Source organism: Oncorhynchus gorbuscha, linkage group LG22, assembly GCF_021184085.1.
Source record: "Oncorhynchus gorbuscha isolate QuinsamMale2020 ecotype Even-year linkage group LG22, OgorEven_v1.0, whole genome shotgun sequence".
NCBI classification, from domain to species: domain Eukaryota; kingdom Metazoa; phylum Chordata; class Actinopteri; order Salmoniformes; family Salmonidae; genus Oncorhynchus; species Oncorhynchus gorbuscha.
In genome coordinates, this window is record NC_060194.1 from 18,219,958 (window position 1) to 18,245,510 (window position 25,553).

The 25,553-nt window shown below is 45.5% G+C and overlaps 1 protein-coding gene across 2 annotated transcripts in view; it reads left to right on the plus strand.

Annotated features, from left to right (window-relative positions):
• LOC124009664 (receptor-type tyrosine-protein phosphatase N2-like) overlaps positions 1-25,553 on the plus strand; it is a 160,885-nt gene that overhangs the window by 3,446 nt on the left and 131,886 nt on the right. For both annotated transcript variants that reach the window (XM_046321691.1, XM_046321692.1), the window contains exon 2: positions 15,275-15,325. In XM_046321691.1, the coding sequence (XP_046177647.1) occupies positions 15,275-15,325 (51 nt within the window). The remainder of the gene's footprint in view (positions 1-15,274; positions 15,326-25,553) is intronic.

Sequence of the window (25,553 nt, forward strand, 5' to 3'; positions counted from 1 at the left end):
ACAAACAGCCTATAGAGATTGAACTTGTCTGATAATTTACAGGATTAAACTGTGAGGTGAAAAACAATCAAGTTGACAGTGTGTAACTTTCAAAGTGTCAATTTAGAGGAGGGCACAGATAGTGGTTTGGAATTGCAGTCCCAATATTTGCTTCATTGTTTGTGGACCTTGCCAGAACGACCCTGGAAATAACAGTTTCAATCAGGTGTGCTCACACTCAGCTCCTTAAATTGATAGTAATCTCTCTGTTTGTGCTGTCTGACTAACTGCCCCCAAAGCTCCAGCATTGATTCACGAGACTGAAGCTCTTCAATCCTCTGAAGTCTCAGCCTGTCTCAGCCTGTATTCAATGTTCGCTGCTCTTGCTATACACCACTACTCTAGCAGGTCTATTGCAATAGGTAAGGACATTTTCATATTGCTCAGATTGTTCTGCAGCTTCGGTATTTCATGAGGAGAGGCTGTTGACATGTTGTGACGGGGTCATGTCAGGCTATGTCCTCCTGTCCATGTAGTTTCCCTGTATACACTGCAGCCAGGTGATGTCAGCCTCGATAGCCATCAGTCATGCGCCAATGCAACTGAACAATCAGCATGAATTAAAGATGTTAATACCTGTTGCTATAGAAACCGGCGCACAGGCATGTGTGAGATGACTTTTTCCGAGTGCCAAGCGGGCTAGTGATTGCAATATTTGATTTCGTTTTCCTGTTTAGTAAGTGTTTCTAGTCAGTCCGCTGGCTTACAGAACAGAGAGATACTGACCCTCAACCAAACTATAAACCTACTAGGAGATGACTAACTGCTGGCTTTTTGTGGCTTGTTGAAGTCTAAAAGTTATTTGGGGTGACTGACTCAATTTCTATAAAGTTAAGAACTAAAGAATGTCTAACTAACAGTTACTGAGAGGAATGTGTTGTGTGACCAAGTTGAATGTAGGCTACTGTCATTCAAAAAGCATGGCTACAGCCATCATTGGAATGTTTCCAACAGGCATGACACTAAGGTATGACTTTTCATAAAGTAACCTCTGAACATGTCTTGTTTTTAGTTTTCCGTTGCAAAGCGTTTTGCTACGGTGTACCGGTGCCGTAATGATTACATCCCTGAGCTCTGTCCTTCAGTAACAGCTATCTGGTCGGAACATGCAGATTGTAGCGTGGAAAATGGACTGTGTCCCAAATGGCACCCTATTCCCTATGATATAGTGCACTACTTTTGACCAAAGTAGTGCACTTTAAAGGGAGTAGGGCGCCATTTGGGAAGTGGACTTGGACTCTTGTTTTTTAGAGAGATAACAGATTGAAATTGTAATGCTGCTTGGCAACACTAAATCCAGGGTAACAACAGTGCTCTTTGCACACAGGGTGAAGATGATTGAAAAATCCATTCCCATGTCCAGTTCTTATTTGTCTCGTGTGCCACCCACCACCTATTTAAGACCACATTCATAATGGCCATGAAACCCACAGAGTCAGGCTCAGAGTGACACAAATGACAAATCACGTTCAAAATACCATTCAGCAGATGAAAACCCATTCAGCTGTTGATTTCAAAATGACTCAAAAATAGGATGAAACATGAGTCTCTGAAATATTGTACAGTAACATCTTACTGTACGTCTTCAGAGCCAAAATAGGGCCATGTTGAATACAAGAGAAAATGTTAGAGGAACATGGTTTGTAAACAAGGGCACACCTCAGGGAAAAGGATGGCCACTATTATTCACTTTACAATAAGGGGTGGACAAGAATGACTCAAACGAAATGTCTAGTGACAAATATGGAGAAGAGTAGGGTGTTGTTCAGTGGAGTAATTTTGCAATTAATGGATCCCCATTAGCTAACGCCGTAACGCTAGCCAATCTTCCTGGGGTCCAACACCAATTAACAAGACATTACAAACAACCACAATCAAGACTTAACAAACATTCAACAAGTAGACAATACAGGTAATTAAAATACCTGACAGGAAACACATTTAACATTCAGTTGATGCTTTCTATTTCCTGTCCAGTCATATGGTCTATCACATTAGATGTTCTTTCTATTTCCTGTCCAGTCATATGGTCTATCACATTAGATGTTCTTTCTATTTCCTGTCCAGTCATATGGTCTATCACATTAGATGTTCTTTCTATTTCCTGTCCTGTCATATGGTCTATCACATTAGATGTTCTTTCTATTTGTTGTCCAGTCATATGGTCTATCACATTAGATGTTCTTTCTATTTCCTGTCCAGTCATATGGTCTATCACATTAGATGTTCTTTCTATTTCCTGTCCAGTCATATGGTCTATCTCATTAGATGTTCTTTAAAAACATGATTGAAGGTGGATTTACTTTTTGTCTGAAAAATATGGATTGGTAAAAAGTTCCATTCAGCTATAGCTCTATATAATACTGTAGATTTAAGTCGATTTGTTCTTGGATTGAGTTGTTTTAGCTGCCCTGAATTTGCCTGTCTGGTTTGGTGGTTATGCGTGTTGCAAAGTATGTACTTGTTGGACTGAAAAATAGTTTATTTTTTTCTTTTTATTATTATTATTATTATTTTTTTAAATATAACATTCCTAAAGAGAACCAGAAGACTGGATAGTAATTTGTTTTTAACGTGAAACCATGAGAGATTCTGATGCATTTGACTAATATCCATTCAGTTAGTGTAGTGGATGGAATACTCAGGTATATGTCAGATACCCACTTATTTTTCAGAGGGCATTGCCTATTCTCACTTGTTAATCCCCACGATGAGAGTCAAAGTAGTGTAGAGATATACACTGTATCAATTAATAAGGCTGATGGAACAGAACTTCCCAATTTAGGCGCAGGTAGGCCTAAGGCAATATTTAGAAAATAATTGCCTCCACGTTTCTATAGTGAGATTTTGGCTATAAGCAACTTTGAAGCAAGGTAAGACATGCCTCATAATAAGAATGAAAATGTCCAGGTTTCAAACAATTAAGGAACAGGAAAAATATAGCGATGCTAATGAAAGGTCTAACTGTTGTCTTCTGGTAGATGGAAAGGCTCTCAAAAATTCTCTATTAAATGTTAACTAGCTACATATAATGATGTACGGTGAGAGTCGAGAAGCCAGTTCAGGGAGTGAATACCTTTTAATAAATAAACGAACACAACAAGAAACGCGAACAGATCACCAACATGACACAGAAACAGGAAAAATGACGACTGGGGAAGAAACCAAAGGGAGTGACATATAAAGGGCAGGTAATCAAGGAGGTGATGGAGTTCAGGTGAGTGTCATTATGTGCAGTTGCGCGTAATGCTGGCGACAGGTGTGCGCCATAACGAGCAGCCTGGTGACCTAGAGGCTGGAGAGGGAGCACACGTGACAGTATCCCCTCCCCAACGCGCGGCTCTAGCCGCAGGATGCCGACCAAGATGATGATCCCAGGGATCAGGAGCGGACTGGTCACCTCTTCTATTACGACCTAGAGCGCTGGAGAGAGAGCATACGTGACAGTACCCCCTCCCCGGTGCGTTCGGCTCCAGCCACAGGATGCCAACCACAGGGACGATCCCAGGGATCCGGAGCGGACCGGTCGCCTCCGCTGAGGCGCAGAAACCTGACAACCGGCTGAGCAGTGAGAGCCTGATGAGCTGGCTGAGACCTCCCTGGTTGCCTCGGCTGAGGCATGGGAGCCTATCAAACCCGCCGAGGCATGGGAGCCTATCAAACCCGCCGAGGCATGGGAGCCTATCAAACCCGCCGAGGCATGGGAGCCTATCAAACCCCCCGAGGCATGGTGAGCCTATCAAATCAAATCAAATGTATTTAAATAGTCCTTCGTACATCAGCTGGTATCTCAAAGTGCTGTACTGAAACCCAGCCTAAAACCCCAAACAGCAAGCAATGCAGGTGTAGAAGCACAGTGGCTAGGAAAAACTCCCTAGAAAGGCCAAAACCTAGGAAGAAACCGAGAGGAACCAGGCTATGTGGGCTGGCCAGTCCTCTTCTGGCTGTGCCGGGTGGAGATTATAACAGAACATGGCCAAGATGTTGAAATGTTCATAAATGACCAGCATGGTCAAATAATAATAATGACAGGCAGAACAGTTGAAACTGGAGCAGCAGCACAGCCAGGTGGACTGGGGACAGCAAGGAGTCATCATGTCAGGGAGTCCTGAGGCATGGTCCTAGGGCTCAGGTCCTCTGAGAGAGAGAAATAAAGAGAGAATTAGAGAGAGCATACTTAAATTCACACAGGACACCGGATAGGACAGGTGAAGTACTCCAGATATAACAAACTGACCCTAGCCCCCCGACACAAACTACTGCAGCATAAATACTGGAGGCTGAGACAGGAGGGGTCAGGAGACACTGTGGCCCCATCCGATGACACCCCCGGACAGGGCCAAACAGGAAGGATATAACCCCACCCACTTTTCCAAAGCACAGCCCCCACACCACTAGAGGGATATCTTCAACCACCAACTTACCATTCTGAGACAAGGCTGAGTATAGCCCACAAAGATCTCCGCCATGGCACAACCCAAGGGGTGCGCCAACCCATTACGCACATCTGTAGGCTCCCTCTGAGGCATGGGAGCCTACAAACTCGCTGAGGCCTCCCAGGTAACTCCGACTCCAACACCCGGACCCGACATCACCTCCAACACAAAAACCAACAAAAAAACACTCCCTGATGCTTCCCTTTGTTGAGTCGTCATTCTATAACGATGTACTCTGAGAGTCAGGAAGCAAGTTCAGGGAGTGAATACGTTTAATTAATAAACGCACACAACAAGAAACACGAACAGCGCACCAACATGACACAGGAACAATGACGACTGGGGAAGAAACCAAAGGGAGTGACATATAAAGGGCAGGTAATCAAGGAGGTGATGGAGTTCAGGTGAGTGTCATTATGCGCAGATGTGCGTAACGCTGGTGACAGGCGTGCGCCATATCGAGCAGCCTGGTGACCTAGAGGCCGGAGAGGGAGCACACGTGCCACTACAAAGTAGCCTATGCCTACCTGGCAGAACGATATGATGATTATTTTCATCAATCCACTGGCTACAGGAACACTGCTAACCAAACAACAGTGCTAGGTGCCTGTGCACTGGAATTAAAGGGTAACTGCGCTCAAAAAGGCACATTTCTTAGATTTTTCCCAGACCTCAACTGTGGTCTCCTGATGTGGTTTAATTAAGCATTGTTATGGTTGCTGGTGTCGTCGTTTGACCTGCATTCAATCACCCAAGTTATCACCATGGTTAAGGATTCCCACAGTTCCCCAGTTTTTACCCCCGACACACACACACTCTCTCTCGCTCGCTCTCTCTCTCTCTCGCTCGCTCTCTCTCTCGCTCGCTCTCTCTCTCGCTCGCTCTCTCTCTCGCTCGCTCTCTCTCTCGCTCGCTCTCTCTCTCTCTCGCTCGCTCTCTCGTCGGCTGCTAGTCAGTGAGTGTCGCCTACATATTGTAATCGAGGTAAGTTTTTATCAGTTACCACATGACTGTAATGTGCATAATATGACATAGCATTTTAAAATGTAGCCAACATCATCTTTGATTTCTTGATCAGTCTTTGTATATTCCGTAGGTGTGGCCAGGCTCTCTCAGTCTTCAACGATTATTTAAACAAACGGTATGTCAGTCACGGGACACAGACTTTATAGACAATGGACACAGTAGAGATGGGGGTTTGAGCTGAAGTTCGTCTGAAAATATCTAGTTTGCCTGACTAGTGCTACCCAGAGTTAGTTGCTCTTTGACACTTTTCCTCAAAGTTAATGGGAATAAAAGGATGAATTTCAGGAGGCAGTACTTTGATCAATAGCGGTCAGTTAGCTGGGATGAGCTCTTCAGTGCGCCTTGATGATACCAATAAACAAGAGATGTTTAACTGTCTAATACACAGAGATCTCATTTTCCAGATGGTCAAACTTGATTCATTTGCCAGTAAAGACCAAATCACAGACAGATCATGTGGAAAAACACCCACAGTGTTGTTATTGATTCATTTGTCAGAATGACTTATTTTTTATATTACCGTGGTTTTAGTAGTTACATCCTTCAATGTGGTGTGGCTGTATAAAACACATATTGGTTACACTTTACTTAGTGGTGATATGTAGCATTAAAAAAACCTTCAGAAATACTTTATATGCACGTCATAGAGGCATAACGCTCTACATATCAGCACTAAAGTGTTCAGGTTATAACTAAGCCTCACATTCAACTCCAGGTCTCCCTTAGTTCCCCCCAATGTTTCTTCTGTGCTCATCAGGTTGATCGGTATGCCAGCTCTCCTCCTCGTGTTAGTTTAGGTGCTGTCTTCTTCTTCAGCAGCCCACTCACAGACACAGGAAGGAGCGGAGTAGAGCTGACTCCTTCGTCAGTCGCAGGCCCAAAATAAAAAGGAGTGTGAGTCTCTCTGTCTTGTGTGCATGTAGCCATACTGACTAAGAGAGTACAGTATGTGTAGCTCTTCTTAGTCATACAAGTACACCCGAAATCTCCATTCACACGCCACTTCAAAAGAGCACTATTATTCAATACTTAAAAACATTTCGGTACTTAAAAAAAAAAAATCAAACACACATAGTCTTATTTTAGTGAGTGTTGCTGGCGTTTGTGTAATGGATTCACAGCAGCACAAAGGCTGTAGAAACACCAACTACAGAAGGTAGTACTTACTGTATGTATGATGCACATCACACGTCGTGTCTTCACTCTCCATAATGTCAAAGAGCTATACCTCCCTGCCTGGGGTGTCTTATGTGCACTATGGAGTGTGCTACCAGTGGTGGAGGGGTGCTGCTGCAGTATGACAGCAATGAGACACATTATCTGCATCCCAAATGGCACCCTAATCCCACAGGGCTCAGGTCAAGAGTAGTACACTACATAGGGAATAGGGTGCTATTTGGGACACTGACTTAGAATGCCAGCAGCACCACACTAAACAAACAAAAATATGTGAAAATATGTTTTCAGGAAGCACTTGGGAGAAAAGCAGTCATAAAACCTGGAGATAACAAACTATTTATATCAACTCAAGAAATTGCAACATTGAGGAAAGTAGACCCATGCAGCCGCCCTCATCCCATTTCCATGTCATACAGTTACTGGGCCCAGCCTGAGAGCGATGTAATACTGCAGTTCAAATTGGATTTATGAATAGGGTTATACATGGTATCCTCGAGAAGATAAGGGGGGTGTCAAGTTGGTTCTTGGAGAAAGAACAATTGTGCCTGTTAGGCCTACCCCTCTCCTGGCTGCAGCGCTGTCACCTACTTTCTCCTATCACCTTCTCCCCTCCTTTCTCCTTTTCCCCTCTTCCCTCATACCTTCTCCCCTCCTCTCCCCCTCTTCCCTCCTCTCCTTTCCCCCTCTCCCCTCCCCATCCTCTCCTTTCCCCCTCTCATCCTCTCCCTCTCCATTCCCCTCCTCTCTCCGTCTCCTCTCCTCTCCTTTCCCTCTCCTCTTTCCTCCTCCTTTCCCCCTCTCCCCTCCTCTCCTTTCCCCCTCTTCTCTCGTCTCCTTTCCCTCTCCACCCTCCTCCTTCACTCCACCCCTCCTTTAGATCTATGACAGGTGTAAAAAATAGTCTGAAGTCAATGTGTATTGCCAGATTTCTGCTAAGCAGACATTTAAAATACTCCTGCTGGAGTGCTGTACTAAACTATCCTACGCCTTGACCTCCTTCTCCCCTCTCTCTCCAGATTAAATTCTATGACTAGTGAGGTCCAGCCACCCGACAACCTGCCCGCTCGACGCCATCCTCTCCTCCCTTCTGGAGACCTTCTCCAATTTCTCACTTAACTCATCTATGACCACTGGCTGCGACCCTCTGACTTCAAAAAGGCCGGAGTCGCTCCCCTCCTTAAGAAACTAACACTTGACTCCTCTGATGTCAAAAACTACAGACCGGCATCTCTTCTTTCTATTCTTTCTAAAACACTTGAGTGTGCTGTCTCTGACCAACTCTCTCGCCATCTCTCTAAGAACAATCATCTTGACCCAAACCAGTCAGGCTTCAAGACTGCTCTCCTCTGTGTCACAGAAGCTCTCTGCCCTGCCAAAGCTGACTCTCCTCTGTTCTCATCCTCCTAGATCTATCCACTCCCTTCAACACCGTGAACCATCAGATCCTCCTCTCCACTCTCTCAGGGCGTCTCAGGTTCTGCACTCTTGGATTACATCCTACCTGGCAGGCCGTTCCTTCCAGGTGACATGGAGAGGATCTGTATCTGCCCCACGTACTCTCACTACCGGCCCACCACATCAAACTCAACCTCGACAAGACAGAGCTTGTCCAGGAAAGGCCTGCCCGCTCCAAGACCTCTCCATCATTACTGACAACCCCACGGTCCCCCTCCCAGAGTGCAAATAACCTTGGTGTGACCCTGGACTACACCCTGTTGTTCTCTGCAAACATCAAAGTAGTGACTCGCTCCTCCAGGTTGATGCTCTACAACATCCGTAGAGTACGACCCTAATTCACACAGGAAGCGGCGCAGGTCCTAATCCAGGCACTTGTCATCTCCCATCTGGACCATTCGCAACTTGCTGTTGGCTGGGCTCCCCGCTTGTGTCATCAAACCCCTGCAACTTATCCAGAACACTGCAGTCGGCCTGGTGTTCAACCTTCCCAAGTTCTCTCATGTCACCCTGCTACTCCACACACTCCACTGACTTCCAGTCGAAGCTCGCTTCCACTACAAGACCATGGTACTTTCCTACGGAGAAGCAAGAAGAACTGCCCCTCCCTACGTTCAGGCTATGCTCAAACCCTACACCCCTACCCGAGCCCTCCATTTTGTCACCTCTGGTCTCTCGGCCCTCCCACCCTTATTCCATCCAGGAGGCTCTGAAGTACAGGAACACATTGAGAGCGCAAAAGGTGTGTGTGTGGGGGGGTCTGAGGTACAGGAACACATTGAGAGAAAAGTGTCAAATACAGCGTAGCAGCGCAGCAGACAGAGAGAACAGCCAAGTAGCCTACTGTCTATGGTGGTGAAACGGACAGCGCTCTCCAAGTAGCCTACTGTCTATGGTGGTGAAACGGACAGCGCTCTCCAAGTAGCCTACTGTCTATGGTGGTGAAACGGACAGCGCTCTCCAAGTAGCCTACTGTCTATGGTGGTGAAACGGACAGCGCTCTGTCTATGGTGGTGAAACGGAAGTAGCCTACTGTCTATGGTGGTGAAACGGACAGCGCTCTCAAGTAGCCTACTGTCTATGGTGGTGAAACGGACAGCGCTCTCCAAGTAGCCTACCTGTCTATGGTGGTGAAACGGACAGCGCTCTCCAAGTAGCCTACTGTCTATGGTGGTGAAACGGACAGCGCTCTCCAAGTAGCCTACTGTCTATGGTGGTGAAACGGACAGCGCTCTCCAAGTAGCCTACTGTCTATGGTGGTGAAACGGACAGCGCTCTCCAAGTAGCCTACTGTCTATGGTGGTGAAATGGACAGCGCTCTCCAAGTAGCCTACTGTCTATGGTGGTGAAACGGACAGCGCTCTCCAAGTAGCCTACTGTCTATGGTGGTGAAACAGCACTCTCCAAGTAGCCTACTGTCTATGTTGGTGAAACAGCACTCTCCAAGTAGCCTACTGTCTATGGTGGTGAAACGGACAGCGCTCTCCAAGGTGCTGATTAATTCAAAGCATTTTAGACGTCACTGCAGTAGGCCCACATACTTGAGTATAGCTGTGAGGCGAACACAAGTCTGAATTTCTTATAGCCTCATTTTCTAGACAACACTGCAGAACACCATCCATATGCATATGCACACATACTCCGCTGTGGGGCTTACGACACCTCAATTTCACATCATTTTCAAGACATCAATGTAGCAGTAGAACAAATATCACAATATCGGAATATAACTTCAAATAAAATAAATCAATGTAGACCAGAGCAGAACACACATGAGAATTTGTAGGCCTCCTGCCTTTGTGATAATATGAAGCACATATTCAGAATACCTTCAGAATACCTTCACAGTACAGAAGACATTTGTAAAGAAAAGAAAATGTCCTACCTTAGTTTTCAAACCATCCCACAATGACTCTCCTCATGTCAAATCCATTTAACTCCTGATAGTCAATGTCTTGCTCAAGGCCATGAGCGGGCCTGTGGCTGTGACGTTTAGCCTCCTAAAGCTCTGGCTGTAGTGTCTTTTTTTCTTCATTTTGAGTGTTAACTATAACCTGGGTGACTTCATTAGCCTTGTCTACAAGGCTTGCTGCCACCAAATGCGCCTTGTTTCGGGTATGTACCAAAAACTTTTTTCGATGTATTTTTGCATAGGATGATCATTTACTGTACATTCCACCAACTATTTTGCTAGTTTAATCCCTCCAGTCATTTCTAGACCCAAGCCCCATACCTTTTTTTGCATGTTCTACAGCTCATTTTAGAGTTCTGCATGACAAACCAGGGGTTATGTGTTTGCTTGTTCTTGAACTGCAAATTGCTCCTGCTCCGAGCCGGTGGTGATGCTGAACTGGCTGGATTAGTAGCACTGCTAGCTAAAACATCGCCATCAGGACCAGTTTGCCCCTCAATTCTCTCCTCCGGCACGGACCGTTCTCTGGCTCGTTCTGGGTTCAATCCACCATCTTTCTCTGGACTTTTGGACTTGAGAAATATTACCACTCTATTGTCTTTTCTTATCCATTTTTATTTGGCTTTTCCGCGGTTCAAATTCAGTAGGGAGATGACTAGCCTAGGCTATGTCATGTGATTACGTAGGGACCTCTTCACTAGCTGACCACCACTACCAAGACCTGTGCCAAGATTAGTTATTTACCCCACCGGCCCTGCCCATAACCTCCATGTACAAATAAGAGAGCAGGTATGGAAACCGTGTGGCAGGATAGGATGATTGCACAGTAGGATTACCGCGCTTTTACATTATGGTCTTTCTAGGGGTCGGGAGAAATAACGAGGAGGCAACTTGATTTAATGATGATTGCTTTCATTTAAATGGCTACAGTATGAACTGTGAAACAATTAATAAATCATGCCCCGAGAGGTACCGGATGTATGCAAATAGGTGCCGAAACAAAGCAAGTCAAATCTGAGAGGAACCGGATTCTATTCCGGCAGGATCCAGTTTAAATTAAGCAGTGCGTGGTACCCCACGTAGTGAGGTGCGTACTGGCGACAGAGTAGTCAGGCGCAGGAGAGCAAAAACTGATTTACAACTGTGTCGTTTAATAACACATAAACCACCGTCAATAGAATACATAAAATGGGTCAAACAAAACCCGGTATTCACCAGAATACCGTGCACAAACACTACATGAAAACAATTACGGAGAAGGGCAGAAATGAAACAGGGGTTAAATTCACAACATGTAATTGATGGAATTGGAACCAGGTGTGATGGGAGACAAGACAAAACCAATGGAAAATGAAAAGTGGATCAACGATGGCTGGAAGGTCGGTGACTTCGACCGCCGAACACGGAGGGGGACCAACTTCGGCGGAAGTTGTGACACCCCAACATTGGAACCAGCATCCCCCTAAAGCTAGGACAGCAGATTCCTTGCCTATCTTCCCGAAAATGTCTGAAACCCTACCTCCTCAAAAGGTATCTGGATAAGAGCTTCTGCTAAATGACTTAAATGTAAATACAGAAACAGCAGCCCCCAGCAGCCTGCCCCAACGTGTTGATGGATCACCTTGGAACACTGTGCGTGTGTCCAAAATGGCACCCAATTCTCTATTTAGTGTATCACTTGTGCACTATGTAGGGAATAGGGTGCCATTTGGGCCATTTCTGTTTTCCGACTGGCCTAAATGTTAATTTAGGATAATGGCCCCATGACTGTGCTGTTTATCTTCTGTAGCTGTGAAACGCAGTGCTGCATGACGCTGTAATCCATGACACCCAGTCGTCCACCCATGCAGGAAGGTGACTCGCTTTCTACATCTCAGCTCTTTTTCTGGACTTAGCTATCTATAGAAAGCTGAGATCTACAGTACAATATGTAGGCAACTGTTGATGGGTCTTACGATATCCTGACATTATGAAGAGATATGATGGTACCTTTTACCTGATTATGGAATCAAATCGTATTTGTCACTTGCGCCGAATACAACAGGTGTAGGTAGACCATCCTATCATCTCTTCCCTCCGCTCAAACCTTCTCCCACCTATCTCCTGATTCTGCCTCCTCAACCCTCCTCTCCTCCCTCTCTGCATCCCTTGACTCTCTATGTCCCCTATCCTCCAGGCCGGCTCGGTCCTCCCCCTCCCGCTCCGTGGCTCGATGACTCATTGCGAGCTCACAGAACAGGGCTCCGGGCAGCCGAGCGGAAATGGAGGAAAACTCGCCTCCCTGCGGACCTGGCATCCTTTCACTCCCTCCTCTCTACATTTTCCTCCTCTGTCTCTGCTGCTAAAGCCACTTTCTACCACGCTAAATTCCAAGCATCTGCCTCTAACCCTAGGAAGCTCTTTGCCACCTTCTCCTCCCTCCTGAATCCTCCGCCCCCTCCCCCCTCCTCCCTCTCTGCAGATGACTTCGTCAACCATTTTGAAAAGAAGGTCGACGACATCCGATCCTCGTTTGCTAAGTCAAACGACACCGCTGGTTCTGCTCACACTGCCCTACCCTGTGCTCTGACCTCTTTCTCCCTCTCTCTCCAGATGAAATCTCGCGTCTTGTGACGGCCGGCCGCCCAACAACCTGCCCGCTTGACCCTATCCCCTCCTCTCTTCTCCAGACCATTTCCGGAGACCTTCTCCCTTACCTCACCTCGCTCATCAACTCATCCCTGACCGTTGGCTACGTCCCTTCCGTCTTCAAGAGAGCGAAAAAAACCTACACTCGGATGTCAACAATTACAGACCAGTATCCCTTCTTTCTTTTCTCTCCAAAACTCTTGAACGTGCCGTCCTTGGCCAGCTCTCCCGCTATCTCTCTCTGAATGACCTTCTTGATCCAAATCAGTCAGGTTTCAAGACTAGTCATTCAACTGAGACTGCTCTCCTCTGTATCACGGAGGCGCTCCGCACTGCTAAAGCTAACTCTCTCTCCTCTGCTCTCATCCTTCTAGATCTATCGGCTGCCTTCGATACTGTGAACCATCAGATCCTCCTCTCCACCCTCTCCGAGTTGGGCATCTCCGGCGCGGCCCACGCTTGGATTGCGTCCTACCTGACAGGTCGCTCCTACCAGGTGGCGTGGCGAGAATCTGTCTCCTCACCACGCGCTCTCACCACTGGTGTCCCCCAGGGCTCTGTTCTTGGCCCTCTCCTATTCTCGCTATACACCAAGTCACTTGGCTCTGTCATAACCTCACATGGTCTCTCTTATCATTGCTATGCAGACGACACACAATTAATCTTCTCCTTTCCCCTTCTGATGACCAGGTGGCGAATCGCATCTCTGCATGTCTGGCAGACATATCAGTGTGGATGACGGATCACCACCTCAAGCTGAACCTCGGCAAGACGGAGCTGCTCTTCCTCCCGGGAAGGACTGCCCGTTCCATGATCTCGCCATCACGGTCGACAACTCCATTGTGTCCTCCTCCCAGAGCGCCAAGAACCTTGGCGTGATCCTGGACAACACCCTGTCGTTCTCAACTAACATCAAGGCGGTGGCCCGTTCCTGTAGGTTCATGCTCTACAACATCCGCAGAGTACGACCCTGCCTCACACAGGAAGCGGCGCAGGTCCTAATCCAGGCACTTGTCATCTCCCGTCTGGATTACTGCAACTCGCTGTTGGCTGGGCTCCCTGCCTGTGCCATTAAACCCCTTCAACTCATCCAGAACGCCGCAGCCCGTCTGGTGTTCAACCTCCCCAAGTTCTCTCACGTTCCTCCGTTCTCTCCACTGGCTTCCAGTTGAAGCTCGCATCCGCTACAAGACCATGGTGCTTGCCTACGGAGCTGTGAGGGAACGGCACCTCAGTACCTCCAGGCTCTGATCAGGCCCTACACCCAAACAAGGGCACTGCGTTCATCCACCTCTGGCCTGCTCGCCTCCCTACCACTGAGGAAGTACAGCTCCCGCTCAGCCCAGTCAAAACTGTTCGCTGCCCTGGCCCCCAATGGTGGAACAAACTCCCTCACGACGCCAGGACAGCGGAGTCAATCACCACCTTCCGGAGACACCTGAAACCCCACCTCTTTAAGGAATACCTAGGATAGGTTAAGTAATCCCTCTCACCCCACCCCCCCTAAGTTTTAGATGCACTATTGTTAAGTGACTGTCCCACTGGATGTCATAAGGTGAATGCACCAATTTGTAAGTCGCTCTGGATAAGAGCGTCTGCTAAATGACTTAAATGTAATGTAAATGTAATGTAAATGCTTACTTAAAAAATTAAAAGCCTTTAGCCAACAATGCAGTTCAAGAAATAGAGTGAAGAAAATAATTACTAAATAAACACTTTTTTTTTTTGTTTTATAAAAAAAGAAACACAAGAAAATGACATAATAACGAGGCTATAGACAGGGGTACCTGTATCGAGTCAATGTGTGGGGGTACAGGTTGTTCCAGGTCATTTGTAAAGTGACTATGCATAGATAATAGACAGCAAGTAGCAGCAGTGTAAAAACAAAGGGGGATCAATGTAAGTAGTCCTGGTGGCCAGTTGATTTATTGTTCAGCAGTCTTATGGCTTGGGGGTAGAAGCTGTTAAGGAGTCTTTTGGTCCCAGACTTGGTGCTCCGGTACCGCTTGCCGTGCGATAGCAGTTTAGTCCCAGGGTCCTTAGCTTAGTGATGTGCTTTGTGGGTACTGTGGTGTTGAACGCTGAGCTGTAGTCATTGAGCAGCATTCTCACATAGGTGTTCTTTTTGTCCATGTGGGAAAGGGCAGTGTGGAGTGCGAATGAGATTGCGTCATCTGTGGATCTGTTGGGGCGGTATGCAAATTGGAGTGGGTCTTGGGTTTCCTTCATCATGGTGTTGATGTGAGCTATGACCAGCCTTTCAAATCGCTTCATGGCTTCCGACGTGAGTGCTACGGGACAGCAATCATTTAAGCAAGGTTACCTTCGCTTTCTTGGGCACAAGGACTATGGTGGTCTGTTTGAAACATGTTGGTGTTACAGACTTGGTCAAGGAGAGGTTGAAAATGTCAGTGAAGACACTTGCCAGTTGGTCCACGCATGCTTTGAGTACACGTCCTGGTAATCCGTCTGGCTCCGCGGCTTTGTGAATGTTGACCTGTTTGAAGGTCTTGCTCTATGCTTAATGGCTGAATTAATTTTGATTTCATATTGCGCTTTTAATGTACTTCTTATATGATTTTCTCCTCTTTTCCAACAGGTTGTCTGTTTGAGAACGAGTTGTGCTCTCCGTACGAGATCTGTGTCAACGGTAAGCCGTTTTAATTTCTTTCAGAAAGAAACCATGCAACTCTAAAATAGAGATCACAAATCAAAGCTCAAATAGAATTAATCTGAAAGGAAATTGGACATTCATGGCACGATATCAGAGAATGTGTTGATGATCAATTTCTCCTCACTTCTACTAATGAATGGTTGGTTCAGAACACAGGCTATAAATAGATTATATTTCTATGGTATAGAATGCACAGGTGGTCAGTTCTGAATACATAGGTCAGCCACAGGAAATAATAGCTAAGAGAACATTACAGCCAGACACAGCTTGTGAGATGGTGTCCACCTCTCTTCCTGTGTGCTCTCTTTGGGCCTCTACTCCCTCAGAAAGAATTTGTTTAGGCTTCGTCCCAAATGACACTTTCTTCCCATTATAAAGCACGACTTTTGACCAGAGCCCTTTCAGCCCTGGTCAAAATATGGAATAGGGTGCCATTTGGCACCCAGCCATTCTAATTTCCTGTCTGTGTGGTGGCCCTTTTCTCATTTGAAATGTGGCCTCGTCTCTAATCTCATTCTGATAGGAATATAATAATGCCTTGTGCTATGGGGCGAAATCATATTCATAGATGTAAAAAAAAAAATTTGCCCAGCTCAGCTAAGCTCTCAGTCTGTGTTTTGTCTGCGCTGGTTGCCGCCTGAGTATGGCCTGATTTTAACAGGCCACATGTCGTAGGAACACGCTCCTAAGACAGGGATTCAAGTGCAAACTGTATGATGGGCTTTATGGATAGACATTATGTCCAGGAGCTCCATCTGTCCAGTTTGGCTCCTCCAGTCTAGAGCATATGGAAGCATCCCAACCTTGAGGTGAACACACCTTCATGAATGTTGTTCTTCCCATAGATTCACTAGAGTGGACATAGTCTGAGGGGCTATCATTTGATGGTTCTACCTCTCTTGACCTGATTACACGTGTTTTTGAGGGATTATTATAAACCGTTCATGTTTTTTCCTCATGGATATTTGATTCATTTGATCTAACTGATGACATAGTAGGCATGCGAGGGACATGAGAGAGGTATGTTGTATTATAGGGTTTGCTGTTCACACCTCTCTTAACTCACTCAGTCACACCTACCAACCAATGAGTGACCAATAGCACACAAGTGGTTCTACACACCACAGCAACACATTGTCCATTTTTAAGGTGTTTTTTTCACCAGTAACCAATCTATAATGTATTGGTGTTGTGAGATAAATTGAGCTGTATTTTATGTGAAAGAAATTGCATATATTAGGCCTGATATGGTATGTATTTTTTACGGCAATCCTAATGGCTAAATACTGCTATCCTTCAGACAAAAAAACGATCAGTGTAGATTGACGTGCTGCCTAGCAACAGACTGAAAGTTCTACTTTGCCAGCCAGTCTGACGCTTTCCCTCTTTGACTACCTGTTTGAAACTGCTACTACAAGTGCCATCTGAGCTGAGGTCAGGCTGACACTTGGACCACGCTGTGTAAAATATACAGTGAGTGAGCACCGCCACTTTCTCTCTGTGGTGTTCCAGGCAGTGTTAATGACAGTGTTGTCAAATTACCACGCTATACTGTCACTTACCAGGTAGAAAAATGAGACACAATGAGGGGGCTAATAGGTGATGGGGGAACAGCATCAACAGCCCCTCCCTCTCCTGCTGTTTTTTACTGTTACTTTGCCTGCCTACAACTCTCTGTTTGTGCCCAAATACAAAAACCACTGTTAACATGTGAACACTGTGTTGATAGAGTAACATGGTTACTACACAGGTATAAAAGCAAAATGGGACAGTTGAAAGTGTTACTGTAAAATGTCACCTAATTTGGTTATGTGAAACAATGGTGAGGGGAAACAAGCTACTGTAATTCAAAGTAGTTTGGTACTGAACTAAAGTAGCCGCAAGGCCATCTCATCGAACAAAGACACATTAATCAGAGACACTGACAGCTCCATGATTTCTCTCTCTCTCTCTCTCTCTCTCTCTCTCTCTCTCTCTCTCTCTCTCTCTCTCTCTCTCTCTCTCTGTGTGCAAAATTAATCATTTTTTACTCAGAACATCAGCTTCTGATGTAGCTTCCTGGATCCTGCGATAGAGATGCGTATTCGTGTTCACTGGAGGAGGGTACCTGGCTTTCAATATTCTAGAACATATCTCACCCCCTGCAGGGATGCATCTCAAATGGCACCCTATTCCCAGCCCTATAGGGCCCTGGTCAAAAGTAGTGCACTATAAATGGAATAGAGTACCATTTGGGACACGACTCAGGTCTGATCTGGAACACAAAGGAAAGGGCAGTCTGAATGATCGTCGGTGGTGGAGAGGCTCAGTTTGATCTGTCTGAGGATGAGCAGTCCTGAATTTAGACCAGGATGACCAAGTGCTCTGTGACATTATAGGCACATCTCATGATTCTGAATGACCTGGCGTCAGTAGCACGGAGCCCAGTAGCCTGCACATAAAGATATGGTCTGAATCCCAAATAGCCCTATAGGTCCTGGTCAAAATTAGTACAATAGTGCAATATATGGAATAGGGTGCCATTTGGAATGTATAGAATGGTAGGGAAGTGTCTGCAGTCAATTGTTCTACATACTGTCCCCTTGTGGTCACTCCCATTTATTGCACATCATACCCAAGATGATAGAGCTGAGGGTACTGCAGCTTTTCAGTAGACCGTATTACCAATGTTGTCCCTACAGCTGAATGGCAGGGTGTCGGTCTGGGTATTGGAGTGAGGTCAGGTCAGGTCAGGTCAGTTCAGGGGGAAATAGGCAGTGGAAAGTGTGCACAATGCACTCCCTTTTTGCTTAACCCAGTTTCACCTTGATCCAGTAGGTGTGATGTTGCTATCAGATAACATATCTGGAGTGTATATTAATGATGATAGATCATTTTTAAGTGAGGGTGTATCCAAGTGATGTCACATGATAGAAATCTGTCTGTAATGAATGTAACTGTAAAAGTATATTTATAAATGACTTAAATGTATTCCTATTACAGTGTATTTGACTAGTTTGACAACATATTTTGTTAGATATTGTGTTAATGTAATCCACCATTATTTTGACTTTTCATGGCTTCTTTTGGACGGTATTCTTCGTTTGTTAATTCGGCGTGTTGTTAAACTTTGACTGTTGTCAAAAACACTGTAGCCTATAGAGAACCATTTCTTCTAGTGCAAGTTTAACAGCTTCCTGAATGTTTTCTGTTGATCTGTGAGGCTTGAAATGGATTAATCACATCCGTCCCCAGTGGCGTGATTACCCATGAGGTGATGGATAGTATTTGTGTTGCCAGTTTGCTAAAGAGTTGTGCATGAGCAAACCCAAGGTTGTTCTAATGCTTTCAGAAGGGAGACTAGCAATTTGTGGGAAGCCAATTAATCTTGCTTTTTTTGGTTTGTTTGCAAGACTCGCTGGGTCCTGCTGTTTTATTTGCTCAATATTTCTTTGCTTGGCTAGGATTCTCAGAAACGTACACACTCATGGTTTATATTTCATGTTTGTCTCACTTGCGATATTTCATTGCTGCTTGGAAAAGGGATATGTGAAACAAGATACAGTATATGAATACGGTGATCTGTGCTATTTGCATGGAAAATGGATATGAATATTTATAAAATGACTGAAATCTACTCATCAGCAAGTCATGTCAAACGAGTAATTTGCCGCAATGGAATATCCAGGGTACTCTCTAGGCCAGTGGTTCCAAAACTGTGGAGTCGGGAGGGAGGGGAGCGGGGTATCTCAGTCCAGCTTTCGATTTACTCTTGAATGTAGTAACAGTAGAATGCACAAGGTGCAATTTCTAAATTGGGTAGCGCATCACCAGTTTGGCTCTTGTCATGTCAGTCATTGCAGACCTTAGAGAGCTGTTTTTTAACTTTTCAGAAATGTCCACATCAACTAGCCATTGTCATCTAAATAGTTTTAGCTGGGTGTGGGATGTTCCCCAATGCTGGAAGGGGGGCCTGAGTTTAAACGCCTGCTCTAGGACACCAGCAGGCCCTTGAATGGTCAGTCAGTCGCCACCTTGTTGTGCAATTACAGTACTGTTTCATACATTTTCCGCCAAAAAAAAGTCAAGAATGACAGACATGCTTTACTGATTCTGAATGATTGCTACATGAACAGTTGATGTATACATGTATACAATGATATTGAAAATGTGCTGGATATGTCTAGAGTATTCTCCTCTGATTTCCCAGTAAATGTTCATCAGTTTCCTAGTCTGTATTGTGTAATGTGTGATTTATAATTAAATAGCGGTAGTACAGAATGCCCCCTCAGCCTGTCTTTGTTCCACAAGGAACACCCTCTTGTGTGCTCAACAGTGAAAGTACCCGACTGCCCTACCCATCCTTTCACTCCCTCCTCTCTACATTTTCCTCCTCTCTGTCTCTGCTCTAAAGACCTCTTTCTCTGCCCTAACCCTAGGAAGCTCTTTGCCACATTCCTTCCCTGATACAGGAACACCTGTAGTCAATAAGCATACACTTACTTATACTTTTATTTTGGACATTTCAGAAGTTGGTGCTTTGTTACATTGTTTATGGGGTCATTTTGTAAAACTCCCGTGCAGAATAGATTCTGATTAAATCAATTAAGATGTTGCTGTAATTAATACGGTTTACTTTCTGTACAAAGCGGAGAAAGCCTTGGTAAGTTCATGCTGCAAGATTAAGGAGCTGATCGTGGATTACAGGAGAAGGCGGGCCGAACATGCACCCATTAACATTGACGGGACTGTAGTGGAGCGGGTCGACGGGAGGTCCGTGGGGCGACGCACAATTGGCCTAACGTTGTCCGGGTTAGGGAGGGTTTGGCCGGTAGGAATATCCTTGTCTCATCGCAGTCAGTCAGGAAAGCTAAGGCCAGCTTCTTCAGGCAGAAGTTTGCATCCTGTAGCTCCAACTCCAAAAAGTTCTGGGACACTGTGAACCCCATGGAGAACAAGAGCACCACCTCCCAGCTGCCCACTGCACTGAGGCTAGGGAACACAGTCACCACCGACAACTCCATGATTATCGAAAACTTCAACAAGCATTTCTCAACGGCTGGCCATGCCTTCCGCCTGGCTACTCCTACCTCGGCCAACAGCTCCGGCCCCCCCGCAGCTCCTCGCCCAAGCCTCTCCAGGTTCTCCTTTACCCAAATCCAGATAACAGATGTTCTGAAAGAGCTGCAAAACCTGGACCCGTATAAATCAGCTGGGCTTGACAATCTGGACCCTCTATTTCTGAAACTATCCGCCGCCATTGTCGCAACCCCTATTACCAGCCTGTTCAACCTCTCTTTCATATCGTCTGAGATCCCCAAGGATTGGAAAGCTGCCGCAGTCATCCCCCTCTTCAAAGGGGAGACACCCTGGACCCAAACTGTTACAGACCTATATCCATTCTGCCCTGCCTATCTAAGGTCTTCGAAAGCCAAGTCAACAAACAGGTCACTGACCATCTCGAATCCCACCGTACCTTCTCCGCTATGCAATCTGGTTTCCGAGCCGGTCACGGGTGCACCTCAGCCACACTCAAGGTACTAAACGACATCATAACCGCCATTGATAAAAGACAGTACTGTGCAGCCGTCTTCATCGACCTTGCCAAGGCTTTCGACTCTGTCAATCACCATATTCTTATCGGCAGACTCAGTAGCCTCGGTTTTTCGGATGACTGCCTTGCCTGGTTCACCAATTACTTTGCAGACAGAGTTCAGTGTGTCAAATCGGAGGGCATATTGTCCGGTCCTCTGGCAGTCTCTATGGGGGTGCCACAGGGTTCAATTCTCGGGCCGACTCTTTTCTCTGTGTATATCAATGATGTTGCTCTTGCTGCGGGCGATTCCCTGATCCACCTCTACGCAGACGACACCATTCTGTACACTTTCGGCCCGTCATTGGACACTGTGCTATCTAACTTCCAATTGAGCTTCAATGCCATACAACACTCCTTCCGTGGCCTCCAACTGCTCTTAAACGCTAGTAAAACCAAATGCATGCTTTTCAACCGATCGCTGCCTGCACCCGCTTGCCCGACTAGCATCACCACACTGGATGGTTCCGACCTTGAATATGTGGACACCTATACGTACCTAGGTGTCTGGCTAGACTGCAAACTCTCCTTCCAGACCCATATCAAACATCTCCAATTGAAAATCAAATCAAGAGTCGGCTTTCTATTCTGCAACAAAGCGTCCTCTACTCACGCTGCCAAGCTTACCCTAGTAAAATTGACTATCCTACCGATCCTCGACTTCGGCGATGTCATCTACAAAATTGCTTCCAACACTCTTCTCAGCAAACTGGATGCAGTTTATCACAGTGCCATCCATTTTGTCACTAAAGCACCTTATACTACCCACCACTGCGACTTGTATGCTCTAGTCGGCTGGCCCTCGCTACATATTCGTCGCCAGACCCACTGGCTCCAGGTCATCTACAAGGCCATGCTAGGCAAAGCTCCGCCTTATAATATATAATATAATAATATATGCCATTTAGCGGACGCTTTTATCCAAAGCGACTTACAGTCATGTGTGCATACATTCTACGTATGGGTGGTCCCGGGGATCGAACCCACTACCCTGGCGTTACAAGCGCCATGCTCTACCAACTGAGCTACAGAAGGACCTATCTCAGCTCACTGGTCACGATGGCAACACCCATCCGTAGCACGCGCTCCAGCAGGTGTATCTCATTGATCATCCCTAAAGCCAACACCTCATTCGGCCGCCTTTCCTTCCTGTACTCTGCTGCCTGTGACTGGAACGAATTGCAAAAATCGCTGAAATTGGAGACTTTTATCTCCCTCACCAACTTCAAACATCAGCTATCTGAGCAGCTAACCGATCGCTGCAGCTGTACATAATCTATTGGTAAATAGCCCACCCATTTTCACCTACCTCATCCCCACAGTTTTTATTTATTTACTTTTCTGCTCTTTTGCACACCAATATCTCTACCTGTACATCAGGGGTGTCAAAGTCAAATGGACGGAGGGCCAAATAAAAAATTTAGCTACAAGCCGAGGGCCGGACTGTTCGAATGTTCATTGAACATTTTTTAAATGACGAATATAGTCTAGTGAACCTAATTGAACCTACTGAAAACCTAACAAATATATTCCAATATGATCAGATAAATAAAGCAATATTTTCTTATGGCTCTGTCAGTAATCTTTAATTTTCAACAGACACAAAAGACAAATTTCCTTTATATAAAAATCCCCATAACATGAACATTAAATGAAAGAAACCGGTATTCAAGGCACCATCAGTAGCCTATATTTTCTATTTTAGCAAAAGTGGGCTAAATTTACTTCAAAGAAAAAAACAATAATAGCAATTTTCTATCATCCACTCAACTGAAATATTTTTAAAATATAATTGGATTGAAATACAATAAAATAAAGTGCAAAAATCTATTAATCAAAAACAACACTTTGTTTAAGGAGAAGTAACATGCAGTGAAAACAAATATTAAACTTTAACTTTTAAACTTGAACTGAGTAAAAACTCTAAATATGTGATTGCACAGTAATGTTCACTTGTTTGAGGTTGAGGGTGATACTTGGTGGTGTCCCATCTTTTCCACAAGTTCATCAATGTTCGGGGTAAGGCTCTGAGCTGAGGAAATCCTCAGAATTGAGTGGAGGTGTTCAGCAGTAAGTCGACTTCTGTGTGATGTTTTGTTCAAGTTCATCAAAGAAAACAGTTGTTCACACAGGTATGTGCTGCCAAACATAGACAACGTTTGAGCAGCCTGGATGCGCAGCTGGGGCATTGTGTCGGGAGGAAACGGGCGAACTCCGCAGCACCCACTGCCGCATATTTTGCCCTCAGTGCATCATTGCATTGGAGGTCAATCAACTCCATTTGGAGGTTTGGTGGTGAGCTTTCCACGTCAACAGCAAATGGGTTACCGAGCAGTTCCAACCTGCTTTTTTGTGCTTCAAAGTCAGCAAATCGGCGTCGAAAGTCAGCGGCAAGCATACCTATTTTATCAGCCAACTGTGCGCTCGGGAACGCACTGGTAGAGAGCTTCTCTTTCATGGTCTGGCAGCTGGGAAAGTGGCTCAAATTTTCTTTCCGCATCTGCGTCTCCCACAGAGTCAGTTTGGTTTTAAATGCCTTCACTGTACTGTACATATCAGAGATGACACGATCCCGACCCTGCAGCTGCAAGTTCATTGCATTCAGATGACTCGTAATGTCACACAGAAAAGCCATTTCACACAGAAACATTTCATCTCGGAGTTGTGTTGTGTCTTTCCCTTTGCTGTCCAAGAACAGACAAATCTCCTCACGAAGCTCGAAACATCTTTGAAGCACCTTTCCCTGGCTTAGCCATCGCACCTCTGTGTGATAAGGCAAATCACCATGCTCCATTTCTAACTCCGTCAGAAATGCCTTGAACTGGCGGTGATTCAAACCTTTGGCTCTGATAAAGTTAACTGTGCGCGTGATGATGCTCATTACATGCTCCATTTTCAAGGCTTTACCGCACAACGCTTCCTGGTGTATGATACAATGATAAGCTGTCAGCTCACCTGTCGCGTTTTCCTCTTGCATCTTTTCCCGTATCTTTTCCACCAGTCCGCTCCTGTGTCCACACATCGCAGGTGCTCCGTCGGTTGTCAAACCCACGAGTTTTTCCCAAGGCAGCTCCATCTCATTTACACATCTTGACACCTCTTCATACAAATCATGCCCCGTAGTTGTGCCATGCATAGGACGTAAAGCCAAAAACTCCTCTGTCACGCTTAGGCTGGAGTCCACTCCGCGGATGAAAATTGACAACTGGGCAATGTCAGAAATGTCGGTGCTCTCATCCACAGCCAAGGAATATGCAATGAAATCTTTTCCCTTTTTCACAAGCTGCTCTTTTAGATTGATGGACAACTGGTCTACTCTCTCGGCAATGGTGTTTCTGCTCAGACTCACATTTAAAAAGAGTTGCCTTTTTTCTGGGCAAACTTCGTCACAAACTTTAATCATGCAGTTTTTGATGAAATCCCCTCCGTAAATGGCCGGGCTGATTTAGCGATCTCTTCTGCCAAAATAAAACTGGCCTTGACAGCAGCCTGGCCTTGTGATTTGGCTTTTTTGAACAGAGCCTGTCGAGATTTGAGGCCTCGTTTTAATTCCTCTGCCTTTTGTAGCCTTTGTTCCATGTCCATATTCTTGTTGTTGTCCGCGTGTTTCGTTTCATAATGTCGTCTCAGATTATACTCTTTCAGTACCGCCACACTTTCTCCACACAGAAGACACACAGGTTTTCCAGCTACCTCCGTGAACAAATACTCCGACTCCCACCTTGTTTGAAACCCCCGGTTCTCAGTGTCCACCTTCCGTTTTGCCATTTTTGATGGGTATCTGAAAGTTAATTTTACTGTGATGCTGACAACTGCTGTGCCAATAAATATTGAAATGAAGCAGCCTACTGCTCGGTGCGTCACCGTTGCATTGTGGGAAATGTAGTATTGGTGCGTGTAAAAGATCTGCGGGCTGCCGGCTTGCTGCGGTCTGCGGGCCGGTTCTAATAATAAATCAAGATCATCCCAGGGGCCGTAAAAAACCTTCTCGCGGGCCGGATGTGGCCCGCGGGCCTTGACTCTGACATGTGCTGTGTTAATCTGCAATATTTGCCCTACCTCCTCATGCCTTTTGCACACAATGTACATCTCTCTTTTTTCTACTGTGTTATTGACTTGTTAATTGTTTACTCCATGTGTAACTCTGTGTTGTCTGTTCACACTGCTATGCTTTATCTTGGCCAGGTCGCAGTTGATCATCTGATCATTTATCTCTCCAGTGTTAATCTGCAATATTGTAATTATTTGCCTACCTCCTCATGCCTTTTGCACACAATGTATATAGACTCTCTTTTTTTCTACTGTGTTATTGACTTGTTAATTGTTTACTCCATGTGTAACTCTGTGTTGTCTGTTCACACTGCTATGCTTTATCTTGGCCAGGTCGCAGTTGCAAATGACAACTTGTTCTCAACTAGTCTACCTGGTTAAATAAAGGCGTTCTCAACTAGCCTACCTGGTTAAATAAAGGTGTTCTCAACTAGCCTACCTGGTTAAATAAAGGTGTTCTCAACCAGCCTACCTGGTTAAATAAAGGTGTTCTCAACTAGCCTACCTGGTTAAATAAAGGTGTTCTCAACTAGCCTACCTGGTTAAATAAAGGTGTTCTCAACTAGCCTACCTGGTTAAATA